The sequence below is a fragment of the Erithacus rubecula genome, assembly GCF_903797595.1.
Source record: "Erithacus rubecula genome assembly, chromosome: 4".
Taxonomy (NCBI): Eukaryota; Metazoa; Chordata; class Aves; order Passeriformes; family Muscicapidae; genus Erithacus; species Erithacus rubecula.
This window is the reverse complement of record NC_136686.1, coordinates 56083521-56102574: the sequence shown is the minus strand read 5'-3', so window position 1 is coordinate 56102574 and position 19054 is coordinate 56083521. Positions and strand designations below refer to the sequence as shown.

Here is a 19054-nt window from a genome sequence, read left to right as displayed (position 1 = left end):
AATTTAGATCTCACTACTCCTACCCTCTTTTCTCCACCTCCTCTCCTGATCACCCTGGACAGCATAATCAAGTTGTCCATCATTAGGATATAAAATAAACTATTATGTCATCTTTGCCAGTAGCTTCTCTCTTAAACTGTTCATTCAGGTTACATCTACATCTAAATGCTTCTTCCTGCCTTGCATCACTAGGACACAGTCTGCTCTAAACATCTTCAGTGCTAAAGGTTTGTGTGGGCCTTCATCTCACATTAGTTGTATTTTCTTATTTTTCGTGCTGACAAATATTATCCTGCTTTTTCACACTGTTCCAAAAGTTCTTTCTTGAATACTGTCATACTGCTTTACTCTCTGCATCCTTCTATGCACAATCCTCCATTCCAAATTTAAATATTGGGAACAAGTCATCTTTGCTTTCCAGGCTTCTGTCTTATATACACTAAACTGTCCACATCCTACTTGCTGTGACACCATTTACTCACATTTCTAGTTGGTTCATGATGTCAGTATCCATTCATGAAGCTTTCAACAACGAGCCTGTATTTTCACTCAGGCCAATTTCCACACCTGAGTCAGGATACCTTCCAAGCTCTTGCAAAATTACTTCATTGCCATCCAAATACCACCTTAAATCTTTCCCTGCTACAGTTCTAAGAGTCCCTTCAGTTTAGGCTAAAGTCAACCATCTATCACATTGAGCAACTAAGTGCTTTTGTTTGTCAATATTAAAACTCTTGCTTTGTCATGCATTAAAAAATTAGTTCTCTGCAGCACAATTTCACAACACATACAAGCACACACCCTTCCTCCCTTTGCTGGTGCCCTGCAGAGTAACATCAAGTGCCTGATGGGGCTGCTAGGCATTAGGATCATGCAAATAATTATACTGCCTCCCCAGTCATTGCAGTAAAAGTCAGAAGACAATGATCTGGAAGAATATAAGTAATTGATCTATCTCCATTATCAGACCCAAACAAACAAGGTTTTAGCTCTGTCAGTGTTTGCTGGCATGGTTCAACAAACTTTTCAGATGTAAATCACTGTATCATCCTGTCTCAGTAAGACATAACTAAGAGCAGCTTAAAAAACAACTGAATATACTATCACATGATAATCTACCTAATCTAGACAATAATAAGTGGCCAATCTGAAAGCCACCTGAGGACAGGATACTTATCAGAGATTAAAAAGTGAATAATGATTTACACTTCCCTGAATCTCAGTTTCCATTTTGACCATTTTAGCTCAAGATGATGGCAAGCTCAAGTCACCTTATTCTATAGCTGAAGAGGTCCAGTCCCATCCTCTTTTGTCTTGCTAGAGAATTTTGAACCAGTAAACTTCTCAATAACTACTGATATGACATTAGCAGTGTTCAACCCATACATAACTTCAAATTCCCAGACTCTGCCTGCCCCCTATGTCTAGTCCCCTGCAGTAGGAAAAGAGAAAGAATGACTGGACAGAAAACACAACACTGTATAATAGAAACAAATATAAACAAAATAAAGAACATAAAGAAGATCACACAGAATCAAACCCATGAACTCTTGCCCTCTGCCAGTCACTCTTATGTCTTGATGCTACTTCATCAGCTCTTCTGTCTCTTCTGCTGAACACCTGCTCCCAGGGAAGGGAAAGGGAAGCCAGCCTAACCCCCTGTGTACCACGCACAGCTCTGTCACAATACAACTGCTTCCGTTTCACAGATGATTCAGGAGGGGCATGGACTAAGTGAAACTGCACTAGACAGATACTGGAACCAGCAGTTGTGCAGAACCTGGAACTTCCATCAGCAAGTGCTCTGCTACTTCTGGCTGATGCTCTTTCTGATCTGGGAAAACTTCCCTTCTTTTTTGCCAAACACACATACTTTGTAAACACATGAACACAGAAATCAAAAAACTGCACGACCAAATAATTGTAAATTCTAATTGCTGTCAAGTAAACAGAGAGACAGGAATAGTGTTGGGCTTAAGCACTGTATTATTATACAACTTAGTAAAATATGAAATTAAATTACTAAATAAAAAGCAAAACATTTCAGAAAAAAGGAAGACCTTTCTACGAGTACAAGATCAAGAGCAATCAGAAATCTGACTTCCCCAGCAACATCAGTGGCTTTCAGGCATGATTTTTAATAAGCCATACAAAAAGTTATGACAAAACCAGTCCCTTAAAATCAACAACAGAAAATGGCACAGAAAAGGAGAGAAAATTATTCATGCCATAGTGGATTTTCCTCTCTTCCATACCAGTTTCAAGTAGCTGTGCTGGATTCTTCCTTCACTTTGAGTCAGCTTAGTCAGCTGCATAGCACTGCTATAGAAAACTGGGCCATTTTTACTCTCATAGCATCTACCCTTCTCAATCCATCTAGAGAACCATCAAAGATTTCTTGCTATAGACTTGCTGATAGACCTCTGTCAAACACCCTTACTGTGTCACGACAGCATTTGCCAAGGGTTTTGCTGCATATTAATTACTTAAAGACACCAGCTCCCCCTGGTATCCTGTACCATTAACTCCTGAATCAGCTTTTTGAAAGACAAGCTGAGGAACTTATGCATCAAGTTGAACTTGGAAAACAGAAAGTTCCAGTAACTTAATCTATGCCCACACAAACAAAAAATATTTCTTGCCAGTTATTCCAAAATCACTCTTAATAATGAATAGTCACAGCATTCAGATAAATTTACATTGGAGTTAACCCTAAGAAACACTCATAGCAACAAGATTTTTTTTTACTGGAGGTGATTTTTCTCAGTAATGCATGCAGTGACTACCAGAAACTTTCACTTTGACTATCAGAAATTTATGCCTACTGCCTACAGGATGCCTATGATTCACAACTTAAAATGTAATTTGTAAACTTTTCTATAGGATTTTCCACTGCTTTTATCCAATTCATACACCTCAGCCTTGGTTAAATGGCTAGTATTTTTTTGCCCAAAGGTAAAACAGAACCTGATAATGTCCCAATTCTTAATTAACTAGGAAAAAAAGGCCTGTTTCAAAGAAATTACTCCATAGTGGAAATGGTTCAACCCTTGTGTAGTCTATTTTTAAAACACAGAAATATGTATTTCATCTATTAACTACATACAGAGGCAGATCAACAAGAAGACACACAGGTGTTTTTATATCTAAATCAAAATTAGATACACAAAGTCCTTTACTTTCTGTACTGACAGCAAGGCTTTGGGGGTACCCTCTAGTAAATACATAAATTTCCCTCTTTCTCAAGCCTGGTTATAAATTACAACTAGTAGAAGGAATGTCAGACAGATCCTTAGTGACAGTGCTGGCAGTTGACAGGGAATCACACATGGTTTCCCCACACATAATCAAAAAAAGGTACCTTAAACAACAGGAGATCTAACCACTTCAGAACAACTGATGCACAAATAATGCACTTCATCAAGATATGTGCACCTAACAAAACCAGGTTTTTTAATGAAGTCATACACAGTACAACCGTTTTAGATACATATTCAAAAAACATCAACATCTTGATTCAAAACACAGAATGTCTGATCAGAGAGGCTTACCATTATTCCACTCCTTTTATCCAGTGTGTGGGATGAAGAACTAAAGGACAGGTTTCAGAAAATAACTATGAAGATAAACTACAATTCTGACTAAATTTTCTGGGCACTATCATGCATAATGTTTCATTCTTCCTCTGTCATCATTCCTTGAAACACACTAAATGAGGTGACAGCCATAACCAGGAGACATGCCACCCCCTTCCAGAAACTGTCCATATAAAAAAAAATAAAAATATCAGAGCCAGACATCATATATAAAACTGATCAGTCACTTACACACCAGAGTGCACACCAGAATTCAATCCCACTGTCATACCCTATGGGGATCTCTGCTGACTCTTCTTATTCCCAGCATAAAGATAAGAATGGTAAGAAAGTTTCTCTTGAAAACAGCCAGTTTAGTGCCCTCAGTTCTTTCACTCATCAAGCACCACAGAATATTACATGTGTTTAAGAATCACTATCTCTGGAAGACTGTATTAGCTTACAGAGAAGAGACAAAAAATTATACAACATTCAACCCTATATTTTGCAAAACCAAAACCAATCCCAATTCACCAGTTGTGGTGGTCCAAATTTAATAACCTCACTTCATTTAGAAGTATGTGTTTAAAACTTTGTTGCAATTTTCTTCCCCTCTCAGCCCTTTCTAACATTCCCTACTACACAAAGGTGGAAGATGAAGGTGGTAAGTAAAGTAAGAATGGTTTTATTCTTTTTTGTTTAGTATGTTTTTTAAAAACAAACAAATAGTACCACAGGCAAACCACTAGTAAACAAAGCAAATAAATAATAATTAAACTTAACTCCAATCTCTATGCTTAGGTTTACCAGCTGTTTTTGTCTTCTCTCACAATCTCCCCAAAATAATTTTAGTTCTCTTTCTCTTACTTTTCATAAAGTAGAATATTGTATGTCACATCCTTTTTCCCCCTACAAAGGTGTTCCCTACCACCACCTAACCTCTTTCACTTCTTATTTTTCCAAGAAGAATGATAAAATCATTCAGATATTTTTCTGTGGAATTAAAAATATACTGAAAGCAAAACTAGTCAGTATCCCTTTAATTTTGTTCCTATGTTGCCAAAGGATTTATAAAAAAATTTTCCATGAGATATTTGTGTGGGAAGTCAAAATAGGAAAAAATACACTGTAAACAATTATCCAATAGATTTAAAACCTCAGTTTGCATAAAGTAAAATGGTCAAGTTTAGGGTAGAACAATAAAAATCTCTAAATACAAAATCAGAAAAACAATTAGAATTTTTCATAACATTCTTAAAGTCAAACAATTATGAATCAGTATGGTTAGTGAAAAGATTATCTAAGACAAAACACACACATCATTAGATTGAGACTTCAATAATACAAAGCCACTGAACTGGGAAACTGAAGTTGACTATGACACCAAGTATCCCGACACAGACATAATATGACCACAGGTCATATTTAACTGCTGTAATTCACAAAGATACACAGGGTATCTTTTGCTCCTTTACAACCTGTATCTACCTACAAACACTCAATGCTTGCACTTTAATACTCCCATTATTAATACAAGTTCTGTAGTGAAACTAAAAAAAATCCCATTATTCCATTATTTCCCCAAATATTGTTTAATGTAAAACACAAGCCTCCAAAATTAATCTATTACCATTTACAGGTTATGGCTGTTAATAACAGAACACTGTATCTGCCTCAGGCACACAGTAACTGTGATATTTTACAGAACACAAACTCTCAAATACAGACTTCTTTTACTACGCCTGCTATCTGCAAGAAAATCTTCAATTCTTCAAATATGTCATTCAACCTTTTAAAAATCAACATAAATTCTAAATGCTGCCCTAATTCTGATAACCCCTCTTTTAGCTAAGCCGGTTGCTTGGTAGTGATTTGTCAGATAAGTTACACAATATTGTTTCTGTTTCCTGATTAGATAAGCAGATAAATTTTTGGGTATTTTTTTCGGGCACAAATATTTATGTATAAAATTTCTCATTTTCTGTGAACACTTGTAAGTTTGTAGTCCCCTCTCTACAAATCCACATGCCAGTAAAAGTCAACCCTGGACAGACTGTATTTGCTACAAGAAAACTCAGTAAGTGTCAGTATGCAAAAAGCAATTCTGTCTAGAAAACCGAACAAACGTTCAGGAAATTTCTCTCTCTCTATGCTGCCTACATATACACTACAGAATAAAGGAAAGCAGTGAGCAATACTTCTGTGTCTTTACTTTGACCCTTAAGATGGGGCACATGGCCTTGGTGCATCTCTTGCACTACAGAAATGAACAGCACAGTCAGACTGTGACTGTGACCCCTCAGCCAGGCAGAGACTTGGCAGGCAGTGCTCCTTCCCCCCACCTCCAGGAAATGCTGCCTCCCTCATCCCCTGCTGGGCCAAAGCAAGGAAGAAGAGCAGCCCACCACTCTAAACACACTGTACACAACCAGAAAGGAGGCAGCAAAGCAGAGATCAAGCTAACTGGAAGCACTTTTTGCCACCCAAAACCATTGTTTTTCTACAAAACCAAAGTGAAACACCGTGTCATGGTCTGAAGACCAACATATTCCCACTCTTGAGCTCCCACCATGCTCAGCACACAGTTTCACTCATCTAAAAAGTCTTTTTGCTAAACTGCTTACAAAGGAATGGCCGCATAAACTTGTTCCCATGAACTAAATATGATGAAGTGCAGACAGATCAGGTTTTACACTGTCTTTATCAAATAGGACACTAATTTCTGATACTTAAAATCCTGTCCGTCTGTCACCCCCACCCCCCCACTGCTTGATACAAGTAGGTTACAAGTGACATTTGATTTTTCTAAGACACCACTTACAATCTCCTGGCACCACAGATGCCATTAAGAAGGTCTACTCCAGTTGGTAAGATTGTAAAAAAAGGAGTTGGGTTTTGTATTCAGACCTATCATAACTACAACCCTCCTCTATGAATAGAGAGGGCAAAAAAATTCAATGTGTCACACAACATGCGAGCAAGATCAGAGTAAAAACACAAGCATTTCTGCAAATACATGAGAAATATTTCCTGCAGACCAATCAAATCTTGAAAATTTTCCCCACCTTTATTATCTTTATTAATAAGGACTGTGAGGCTCAGGGAAAATTTACAGTGTATGCTCAGACACACAGATGGGTGTGGTGAAAACACCTGTATTAACAGACTGCCTAAGTGGATACAGTAAAAATATTTCGATACATCCTAATTTATTCAAACTTCATGGAAGTTATTTCTAAGTGATCTAACACAAGTTACTACTTGAAAGCAAGAACGTCCCTAAGGCTTTTTATTTTCTAAATATAACAGTCAATTTTGGGTTTTTTTACACGGTATTATGACATAAGTACTATAAAAGCCAGTAGGTGCTTCACACCTGTCATGATCATAATGTCAGCAATGACATTACGCTCTGTTTGGAAGTAATTTTTCTGCTTAGTGAGTTTAAATAGAGCTCCTTTGATGGAGTCTCTGATCCCCCCCTAAAACAAAACAAGACTGCAACTGATAATTTACACTGAATCTTTCTAGGAAACAATTTGCATATTATGTATAACTAAGGAGTAGAGACGCTTCAATCTTTATGTCCCAAGCTCATAATAGAAACTTGTGTTCAAGTACTTCTGTGCAAGAAACATTTTATCTCAACAAATTAAGCTCCTTATGAAGGCACAGCTGAAGCAGCAAAATTTTAGTTCAATTATTTCTGAATCAACATTACTGATAGATGTACAGAGCCTGAACCTTTTACCTATAAATAACAAAATTAAAATCCCAGCTCTGCTGCTAAGTTATCCTTGGCTGACAAAATAGAGAGGTTCAGGCATGGAAGAATCAAGATAGGAACACAGTCAAGCTTGGCATCTCTGTAAAGGTCTTTCAAAAAGGAAGTTTTATGCTATTTTAAATAACTTTAATGCGTACTCCATGCAATTTTTGTAGTTTATCACACAAATCTACATTACTCCTTAATTCATTCTTTTTTCAAGAGCTTGTTTAGAAAACATAAGATTCCTTTGAGCTGCCAAAATGCCCAAAATCGAACGCCCGTGTAGCGACAACTGTAATTGTAATGACAAACTTAACATAATTTCAGAATATATATTATAATATTATAGGTAAGAATAGGATTTCTCTCAATATGAGTAAGTCACACCGAAGTTTCACTATGATGGGATCTTTCATTATGAACTGACTTCCCAAGACAGAGAGGTTGTGTATGTAAGGAGCTTTCTTAAGGAAACAGAAACAAACAGAAAGCTACTTGAAAAGCCTCTTGAACCATTTCACTAGTTGCACTAGGTGCTACCTCAGCATGATGGTCATGACACACTTCACAAACAAAATGTTTCTCCTCTCGCAGCTGACAGAGCTGTGACAGGCCTGGAATATTGGCAAATACCACTAAACTGGAATTTGCCTGTTCACACTGATGGTACCATAAGAACTTATGGCCCAAATGACTAATTTTATTTGTTTTTGCCTAATATGCATGGGTTAGTGTAACTTCAGATAATATTTGATGCTGGCAGTTCAGTTGACTGTAGGTCACACTCAGCAGTGCAAATGAAGAATAAAATGTGATTTGAGCTGAAGTGAATGAACTCAAAGATTTTACGAAATTCTTTCTCACTGCAATGGAAAACATCTCCACTAAGTTGATAATAATAATATAATGTTTAAAGTTTATACGCTTATCATCACAGGAACAACTGGAACGTTGCACCAAGGGACAGGGTCCACAAAAAAAATCCAATATGGCCACTGATGTGTAGTTGTCTTTTGCCTCAAAATTGTCTTATCTTTTACCACGTCTGTCAGTTTCATGTATACACCTGTTATACCCGTACTTCAAAAGAAGTTGACACAGTGACAGTCACCTGCACGTATCCAACCCTGAAACGTTCTTCACGGCAGGGAAATCCGTACGCTATCAAACAACCCTGTCAAGGCCAAACCACAGTCATTCACAACCACCAAGAGACAGACAGGTAAAGAGGTGTGCCAGCACTATCCACTTACCTTCTTTATTAAGCCTCATAACCTCCCTGCTTTTTCCACCCTCCTTTCCAGTCTCTTCCAGATCTACACCTGCAGAAGAGAAGCAGAGTCAGGAAGCGCCGAGGGCCCCGAGGTGTGCATTTATTGTTTGGCGAGGGGAGGAGGAGAGGTGAGGAGGTGAGCAGTGTTTCTATTTGCAACAGCCAAAGCACAATGGTCGGAGCATCTGCCAGGGAGCGGAACCGCCGGGCCCCCCGCGGCAGCACCCCGGCCCTCCCTCCCCGCCCGCGGCATCCTCCGGCCCCTCCGCGCATCCTCCCCCTCGCCCCCTTCCCCCACCGCGGCGCCGGCCCAGCGCCGCGGGGCAGCGGCACGGCAGGCGCGGCGCGGCGTGCGCCTCCCGCACACATGGCACGGGGGCTCGGCCGAGCGTCAGCTGAGCGCCCGGGGGGGCGGCACCTCCCGGCCCCGGCGGGAGGAGGGAGGGGAGCGGAGCGGAGGGGGGGGCGGCCCGGCCGGACCCCGGCCCGGCTCCGGGGGCAGCGGCGTGCGGAGCCGGACCGCGGCCGGTCCCTGCCCTTACTGTGCGGGGGGGCGGCGCCGTGCGCGTGCGGGGGGGCGGCCTCCCGCACCCAGGCGGCCCAGGGCTGGCCCAGGAACGCCTCGGGACTGGGCACGGGCCGCTCCAGGGCCGCCATGGCGCCGCGCCTGCTCCTGCCTCCTTGTTGCTTTTCCCGTTTCCTTCGGCGGCGGCGGCGGCGAGCGAGCGAGCGAGACACGGGATTCGAGAACGCCGCACGTCATCCTCGGGACGTTCCGCCGCCCACACGGGGGTAGTGTCAGCCCCTGCTCCCTATCAGATCGGGCTCCCCGCCGCACAGCGCGCATGCCCGCGCCCCCCGCGCCTGCGCCCCGCGCCGCCGGCACCGGGCCCGCGCCCGCCCCGAGGGGCGCCGGACCCGCGCAGCCCCGCGCTGCCCTCCGGCCCGGCCCGGTGCGGTGCGGCGGAGCGGAGCGGATTGGAGCGGGGCCGGCGGCCGAGGAGCCCCGCCGGGAAGGCGCAGCCGCCGGCCGTGTGCGCTCGGGGCTGCGCGCCCCGCGTCTCGCAGCGCCCCGCAGTAAGTCCCCGGGACGGGCTCTCGGTAGCTGCGGCGCGGCCCCTCCGCGCCCGGCGCGGCCGCCGGGCGGACCCGGAGTGCGGGGCTGCGGCTCACCCGCTCCCTGCTCCCAGCTGCGCTCCTGTGGATCACCTATAGCCACAACCACAGCCATTTTGTTGTCCAAATACTGCCTGCTCTGTAGTAGGCTTCGTTTGTCTGCAAATGGGATTTTTCTCGTTTTGGTGTTCTAGGAAGGCACAACAGCTCTAAACTCGCAGGTCCGGCTACTCTCAAACAATACCGAGGTTTTCATCTCGCTCTACATAACCTATAGGACGTACATGCTTTTAATTTAGGATAGTACAATTTTTGCGTATTTCAACATTGAGGTAAGAGTAGAAAATAACCGTGGAAATGTTTATACTCGATATACCTGCTCTGGATTAGGAGTTTCAGCATAAACCTGTTGCTTCAGCTCACGTCTCTGAAGCCAAATATAAATGCTCCCAATGAAGGACTTGGTTTCATTTAAGCAGCCTCACGTATCTCTCATGTAGTGTCTTTCATACAGCTCTGCAGCCCCATTAGGGGTGGTGATGACTGAAGTTAATGGTTCAACAGACACTTCTTAGAGTAGTGATGTGAACTTTCCGTGATCCCATTCCCGTCCTGCATCTTTTCCCAGACACTCGTTCACTATTTGCTAGTTCAAACCATTGGGAGGCAATACTGAAATAGACCATGGAATTATTTTGGACTCAAAGAAACAAAAAACAACAACCCTCAGTCCCCAAAGAAACACAACAACAGAAAACAAAACAAAACAAATCCACCAAAACCAAACCAAAACATTTCAGGCCTGCTCAAAAGTTGGATCTGTGGCCAGAGGATCAGGACAGGAGTTGCTGAAGTCAGCACTTCTGCCTGTTGAAGGGTGTATGGTGCTGCAGTCTAGATTAGATTTAAGTAAGTTTCCCACAACTTCATTAGGACTAAGCTCTTTACAGTGCAAAAATGGTTAAAGATTTGGGGCAAAGGGCACTCTTTGCCTTATGTACACTGCCAACACAGTCCACCTCTTCTGAAAAGTAGCTGGGATATAGAGTCCCATCCCTAACACCCAGAGGTGAGCCTAAAAGCTTTCATTCCATATGGCCTAGCCAGAGTGCCTCCAGTCAAGTAAACATTAGCTACAAGAAACATCAGCAACAGCATCAAAGAAGCAGAAAGCTCACCAAAATACCCTTCAAATAAAACAAGGCAATCACAGCAGGCTTGTTAGCAACCATTGTGAAGCAGACATAGGCTGCATGACCTTTCCTAGATTACATGTGGAATTTCCAGAAGGAGAAAGAGTAGTTGTGATGTAATACAAAGCCCAGATCTATTCAGGAATATTATGTGCAGTTCCATCCACCAGTTAAAATTAATCTTCCTACACAAAAAAGAAAGTGTGGAAAGTATTATGAGAAAGATCAGAGGAATTAAGGTTTGATCATTTGAGGAGTGTTTTACTAAGTCTAACAAAATTCAGCTGGTAGCACATATGTTTGATGCTTTTAATTATAAGGACACCTAATCATCAATGAGGAGGAAAAAATAAAGAGTAGACATAAATTGCTTATACTGAGGTTGAAACTCTGCCCACTAAACTGAAAAAGTCTTTGGTCAAGAGTAGCAACATAGAATTCCTTAGAAGGAATGATACATTTAACTTAATATTGCCTACCATGTTTGACACTTGTGTTCAAATTCACTGCAAGGTAATTGAACAAATGGCTTGACAGTGGCCAAATAGTCTCATAATTAGAGGAGTTAAACTGCACAGTTTATACCATAACACCGGTGTGATTACCCAAGATGTGTATCTGGAGAGAAGATACAAAAGAAAGCACGTGAGCACCCAGGAAATCCCCATCAATGAAAACCAACATTAGATTTCAGGGAAGTATGGATGGCCAAAGGTCTAACTAATATTAAACACTGACACAGGATACACAAGTAGTAAAGCAATTCCTAACCATACAACTGAGAAGAAAGGGATGGGGTAAAGTATTTAATTCTGCTGCCTCAAGCTGCCTCGAACCAAGGGGGGAAAAATTAAAAAAAAGAAAAGTGAATAAACTTTCCAGCTTTAACACATGGCACTGATCTACATGCTGCTTACCATGACACACTGCAGAACTACAGTCTACGTTTTTAACAGAAACAGACCATATGAAGGAAAATTAGCATAAAATCAAAGATTCAAGATGTACCAATCCCTTCCTAAAAAGAAACAATCCAGTGACTTACAGTTTGAGAGAAAGGTTTCCAAAGCCCTCCCCAAGGAATTTCTCCTCCCTGCCATATGTATATACAAGAACAACATTATCATTAAATGGTTCCACAATCAGAATCATAGGATCATTTACATTGGAAAAGACCTTTAAGATTGGGTCCAACCATTAATTCTAATTCCATCATTGAAACATGTCCCTACCTGACATATCTACAAGAATGTCTAGCTTTCCTGTGATCAGCATCTTTTGTTTAAAGAGTGTGAGTAGTGCTTTGATTACATCTTTCTGCTTTGATTACATCTATGCTGCCTTTATGATCTGCAAGAAGAAATAACACCATCCCTGAGCAAACCAGCCATCTGTTTGTCTCCATTGTCTTGTAGGGTGCAAGTCCTGAAGATGCAGAAAAGTATCCTCACTTCTGCACCAGAACTTCTTCCCAGGAACACCTCTTATTTCACACCACACTGGTGTCAAATAAACTAGTGTCTGTTGCATAAACAGCTGTGATTGTGCTCCAGAGCCTTAGAGCAAAATAGGTTTTCTCATTATTAGGACTGTATGTAGTTCTGTCTTGTGAATGTGAACTCGAGGTGCAGCTTTACTGTACCAAGACCATTTAGCTGGGTTCTTCTCCCTTATCCTGGCATCTGCTTCCACAAAATTCATACAAAGACAAACCTATTTAAGACTTTCATTCATCTTTCAGATTTTTTTTCTTAATCAATTGGGCCAAAATTTAAGGTTGGAGAGGAAGAAAAGTGAGGGAAACTCACAAACATGGTCACAGAAGACTTATTTCCTTAGGAAATAGTAAGAAAACCCCTGCACATGAAAGTGCAGATTAAACGTCCTCTGGGTTTTTTTTCCACCTGCTCACTAATACAGGAATTTAATTCTTCTATGACCTTGAACAAGTCACTCTGCCATAGAAAAATAATTAAGTCAGTCAGAAAAAGTCCTTCTTTCCCTCTCTGGTCCCTGAGGATTTTTTTAAAAATTTCAATTGAAAAGCAGAAGCTTTGTTTTCCTGTGTGGTTTTTCAGAATTCAAGGTAATGCTGTCTTGATTTTGGTTACAGCTTCTAAATACTACAGTGATCCAATCATAACATGGTATTCAAAAAGTAAACTATAAGCAAATTATGGCCTTTAATTAATAAATGGCAAAATAGAGATAAAACCTCAACTCTAATCTTTTTAATCCGTATATCATTGGTCTTTTAATAAGATGATCTCCAAATGCAAAGCTTTTGCCAAGTAACCAGAAGATTAAAATCATATGTTCCTATACCTACTTATTAGAATTATAGTTAAAGTGCTGGACTTTATAAAAGAACAACAAAAGTTATGATATTCAAAGGGATCCAAAGCTGCATACCAATCTTTGGTTTGTTTGTAGACCAATACAACATTTCTGTATAATTTTCAGGATCTGAATGTGAAGACATGACAAATTAAAACAGCAATTCTCACATGTGGCTGTCAGGAACATCATATGTAGTCACCATGTACAAATAAATAGTGACATGATTTAACTTCAACTGTACTGTCATACACTGAGAAAATACCATGAGAGTGCTTGAGAGTGCATGTGTAGTCACAACAACAAAATCACCTATACCTGGCAACACGTGCACCAGATGGCTTTAAACTGGCTACAAAAGTATTACAATAAACCAGCTGTATAAGGCCTCAATATCATAACAAGATTATAAACATATGATGCTTGTGACAAAGTCATGATTTAAGCAGTTTGGCAGGAGGTTCATAAACACTTCCCAGGATCCTGTTTTGCAATGGATTTACCACAATGGCGGTTTTGTTTTATATTGCAGAAATTATTACATAGCAGACAGTTTTATGAACTCAGGTGTCTACTTTGGTGCAAATGGAGCAGTAAATGAATCATAAGATTTTCTTACAGATAGTCAGTGATGGAGTTTGCATAAGAAAAGCACTAGCAGAGTAGCTGGCTGTTAATCCCAGGGGTGCAGAAATTTTAATCCTTCAGCATTTTGAGGAGTGCAAAACTAACTTGTATTTTTACTTGTGTGCAAACTGTTTTTATGGTGGACTTTTACACTCGGGCCGGTTTGAAACCTGTAGATTATCTATTTGTAGTCATCTATTTGCAGTCTCTCTTTCCACAGTGGATAAATTTCTATTTCATGCTACAGCAACACCTCAGGCTACCAGAGAAGTTTGTATTGAGAAGGTGCAAAATCCACCAAATGGATCTTTCTGCATTTCTCCATCAGAACAGATTCTGAAACTTTTAAAAATACAATGTAACATTATAGCATGCTTTGTAATAACTAGAGTAACTGAATTCATTAAGTTTACTGGATACTTTTTAAAAAGCCCTATATCTAGGTTTCTGTGGAAAGATGTGTACCGGATGCCCATTAAAACAGCTCAGCAAGCCGAATGTAGAAGCCACTATGAGCCTGTCTCCCTAGAGCCACTCTGGCCAAAAGTGTGGTCTCTGTGCTATTTCTGATTTCTCTGTAATTTCAGAAGGTGTCTCAAACACTGTGTGAGTACCATCATAGCAGACTTGAGCTAGAAAATGGTATTAAATAGACATTTATAGCAGAAAAATCTATTTTTAATGTCCTCTGAAATAACACAAGAAAAAAAAAAATCTGAATTATGCTTTTGGTTCCATCTTAGCCAAGGAAACTAGCACTTAAAAAAGAAGCAGTCAGAAAAAATGGAGAACTGAAAAAGAAATTCAAAGTGAGATACTCCTGTATCCCTACAAAAACATGTTGCTCAAAAAAGGGGTGCAAATTGCTTCACACAAAACAAAGCAATGCTCGAAACACTACAGCAACACTGATCAGGTGATATGGGAGGTCTAAAGAAGAGGTGCACCATACAGGTTTATGAACAGACAATGCACAATTAGGTAACATTACATTGGACTTTGGGAAGTTTAAAGAAAAAAATGATACCAAAAATAAGGCTATGAACTAGAGATGGAAACAAAAGTTAAAGCACATTTCAAACCCTAGAGAGTTATGCAAGCAGTGTGAAAAAACTTGCACATCCTTTTGCTCCAGTGCCTAAACAATTTTTCTCATGTGTTGGTTGTAAGCTAAATGCATTAACCTACTACTGTCCTGTCTTTTCCAGAGGATAAGTTTTCTTCTCTACTTTATTGCCATAGCTGGAGTATTTCTGATACCAAAAGGGGCTATGGTAACTATCAGTGTACTGTTGGCCATCTCTGTGCAGTGCAGGCATGTATCCTCACTGAAAACCAGGACTTAACAATTACTTCAGAGAAGCAAAACAGTTTTGTTTTGGTTTGTTTTTTTTTTTTTTCTGCAACAGTTTCAGGTTTTAGCCAGAAGCAGAGAATTCAGTTTCTGACCCATGTCAGTTGCCAATATTTTCTCTCTGGAAAACATTCCCTGTGTCTTGACCTCCACCACACACCTGAACATCCAGTCTCAGTGCTATAGTATAACCTGTATGAAACATGGATGTCAAACTCCCTTCTTAAAACACACTACCCAGAGCCCCTGGTCTAACACTTCACCAGCTGCTCTTATGGCAAGAAACTGAGGATTAGACCAGGTAGAGGAGTGCATTCCCTGAAGAAGAGTGACCACTAATGCATATGTTTTGGAAATTGGAAGACATGAATGGCAAGTCAAAGAGCACTTGACAGGCAAAATTCAGTTTGCCTGTATTGACAGGTACTCAGGAGTTTGGGTAATTAATTGTAACAATAATATTCTCAAAGGCCATATCCAGATTTTAGAGGAAGGCTCTTAACCATCCAGTTGGGACAGAAAGGAAGAAGCTTGTAGGAGCTCCCTGCATTTCTGAAAGACAGAGCAAAGTTCTTTAGATTTTGAGATATAAAACCTCTTGGGGATGGAGAAGGTTACCTTGCCTCAGTATGAAGTCTGCTTTCAAATAGCGTGCTGCTTTTCTGTGCTTTGCCCTCCCACAATCCCCTGTGAATAACCAAAACCACAAAACATGAGTCTCCAAAGATCTTCACACATTTCTCGTGAGGTAGGCATAGAAATATTCTTTCATTAAAAATTAACTTTGCCCTAATGAATAATGTATATTATAACTTTCCATTCACCAGTATGTTTGCATGTGTTGGCAGCACACAACAGCAGATTCCTGCCTTTCCCTCATTGCATTGTAGCCAATTTTCTCCTGTTCCTTCTCAACATGGATGCCATATTTGTCCTGTTTGTATCACTCCTTCTCCCAAATGCTTCCCATTTCTGAATTTTGTTCCCACTTTTCTGTCCCTTTACCCTAACCCTAGATGGTGTATTTTCATCTCCTGCCACTTACTCCACTGAAACACCAGTTTGGGGCCTGTTTTGCACTGTCAACAACTCTCTCACCACCCTCCCACTTGGGCCCACCTCACCAGAGGTGACCATGTGTTTGAATATACACTGCCTTGGTTTTTATCTCCTACTTTGCAGTTAGGAGACCTTCCTCTCCTTTTCCTCAATGGAGGACACATCTCTCCCAGTCCTGAGTCACCTCTCCCCCTCCCACCAGTGAGCTGCCTCTTCCATCACAAAGCTGTTTGGAGTGTCCATCTTTTCCTCTCCAAATGATTCTCCTGTCTTGGGGCATGTCCCCTTTCCTTCTTCCCTCCTCTCAGCAGCCAGATGTCCTCTGCTTCTCCCTGGGAAGCCAGCAGTCCTGAGCCTTCCTCTAGCCCTGGCTGGAGCCCCTTGGCCTCAGAGCAGAGATCTGCCTCCTCACCCATCATTTTCCACAAGTGCTGGTGCCCTGGCTGTCCCCCTCTCTCAGCATCTCACTGATCTCACTCTAAACAGGGACTCATCTCTGCCAGGGCCAGGTGCCCTGTGTCAGTGGGCTCAGGGGAGGCACCCACAGGCTGCTGGAAGGTTTCTGCCTGGGAGGGATGTCCCTCAGTGTTTGGGAGTCACTCAAGTGTCCTTCAGCCTGGCTGTGAAAGTTTGGGGTCAGCCCGAAAAGAGGTTTGAGTGAGAGTCACACTGCTACACCTTTGGTAAGGTCACATTTGGTCCTTGGATCAGTGGAGAGCAGAGAGGACCCAGCCTGTTCACGTGGCCCCCCAAGCCCTCTCTGCTTCTCAAAGCTGGCTCCAATCACACCTTGCTTGAGGTTCTGAAATGTTTTGACAGTTGTTATAGTATGTCCTACTTCCAGCTTGTACAGGAAGCAGACATGTTGAAATCACAGAAGAAAGCAAGCCTGTTCATCTTGTATTTCTGGCTGAGGCTGGAAGTGGAGTGCCAGAAATCAATTGTGTCTCATCTATTATACAGGGAATTCTCTTGTAGCTCTTTGCATCGTTGTGCTAACTTTGCAAGGAGCTTTGTCCTAATATGATTCCCATTACAGCCTGAAGAATTAAATGTAGAATCTTCAGCACTGCAGACTTCAGAGTCAAATGTAGCACTGCAAGTTCTACACTCAGTCAAAATGGATCTTGAAGGCCTTAGCAGGAGTTAGGGTATATTTAGTGATGTATTTGACTACCAAATGCACTTTTACTAAAAAGTAAAAACCATGTGTGATGTTTCAATGTGAGCATTGTGTGATGTGTAAGCTTATGTGTGATGTGTCAATGTAAGCATTGACTTACATGTATAAACCTCTCATGGGACACCCTGAACTTCTGTCATCAAACTTCACCTGACCTTTTACAAACACAATGTGATCAGAGATCTGATGTGTATGGACCTCACTTACAGATTGAGTACATTTTTTAATTAAATCCTCTTCTTAATGATAAAAATACATTGTTCTTTGCTGTTTTTTTCAAACCTGTAGTTTGTTGAGTTTCCTGAGGTACTATTTCCTTTAAACAATCCAAGTATAAGAAGACTACTAACAATGCTTTGGGTTTAAATGGAAACCACAGCTGGTAAAGAAGACAAAAGTTCAGACATCATTAAAAATACCTCATGTTACTTACGAAGGGTGCATACTTCTGAAATGCCTGTGAGCTAAGACTGCAACTTTTCAGGCTCAGATTAAGAGAATCTTTGTGCATCTCTGACCATCAAACATTTTAACTGGGTAATAACACCCAGTGGTACAGATCTGTGCATTGAATCAGATCTTGTTTTATAGATACTCAGCATGTGACATCTGGTATATGCAAAAGTTGCAAGACTGATGAAAAGTGAACAATAGTGGTTTAGGGGAAAGAATAACTAAAAATCATTACAAACTTAGCATTTGAGAATCTTGTAATTCAACTTCAGATACCCATTTGATCCAAAATTATAAGCAGAACTGGCTGTTGTTTACCCAAATCTTTTAATTGACAGGTAAAAAAGTGCTTTTTCTTTAAGAGACAGCAGGCATCTGTGGATTCCCTGTCTGTGTTTAATTCTGCCAAATAATATATAACAATAATATTAGATTGTTTAAAAATACTCAAATTCAAACCATTAACTAAGCATGAACTCCTCTTCCTCCTTGTATGGAATTGGAATCTTTTTCTGTGTATACAAAATCTGAGCTCTTACAATTTTATTTGCATTGATATTCATTCAAGGTTTCTGTAGTAATCTGATAATACAATGCCTGTTTTTCCTTCTGCACTAAGAAGAGTATTGGCTCTGCAGCTACTGGTGACTTCAAAATATTACAGCTGTGGCCTGTGAAATAGGAAAGCTGGCAAAATGAGAATGCTTTATGTATAGTGTGCTGAAAAATTTTGCAGTAGATTATTTGTCCAAGCATATATTAGCTATCAGTTCTCTGTAAAAAGAGGTGTCTATACTTCTGTTTACAGGAGAAGTAAAGCCCTTATTCTGTGCCCTCACTTATCATAATTAGCACAATTGATGCAACTCATTGAAATCTGTTAGTAGCATAAGCAGTGGTGTTTTATTGAATTATGTGTTCATATCACAGTAGAGTTGGGCATTTCTGAATATTTCTAAAGTTGTTTGTAACCAATGGGCCAAAACTTATGTCATGCTCTTAAAAAGAATAGTGTTAGGGGTTGTATGAAAACAGAGTAAGTTTTGGTAGTGACAGGACCTAACAACAGTGCCTTGATAAACACAATATATAATAGCAGCACAATGGAATTGCAG

The 19054-nt window shown here is 40.8% G+C and overlaps 1 protein-coding gene across 3 annotated transcripts in view; it reads right to left on the bottom strand.

Annotated features, from left to right (window-relative positions):
• The window catches only part of ATXN7L1 (ataxin 7 like 1), a 111730-nt gene extending 102261 nt beyond the window's left edge, over positions 1-9469 (bottom strand). For 2 of the 3 annotated variants that reach the window (XM_079303715.1, XM_079303714.1), the window contains exons 1-2: positions 9160-9453; positions 8598-8666 (exon numbers count right to left, since the gene is read on the bottom strand). In XM_079303715.1, coding sequence (XP_079159841.1) covers positions 8598-8666; positions 9160-9274 — 184 coding nt within the window. In that variant the 5' untranslated portion in view covers positions 9275-9453. Of the gene's footprint in view, positions 1-8597; positions 8667-9159 lie in introns of all 3 variants that reach the window. The other variant, XM_079303716.1, reaches the window with a different exon arrangement.
• Positions 9470-19054: the final 9585 nt, after the last annotated feature.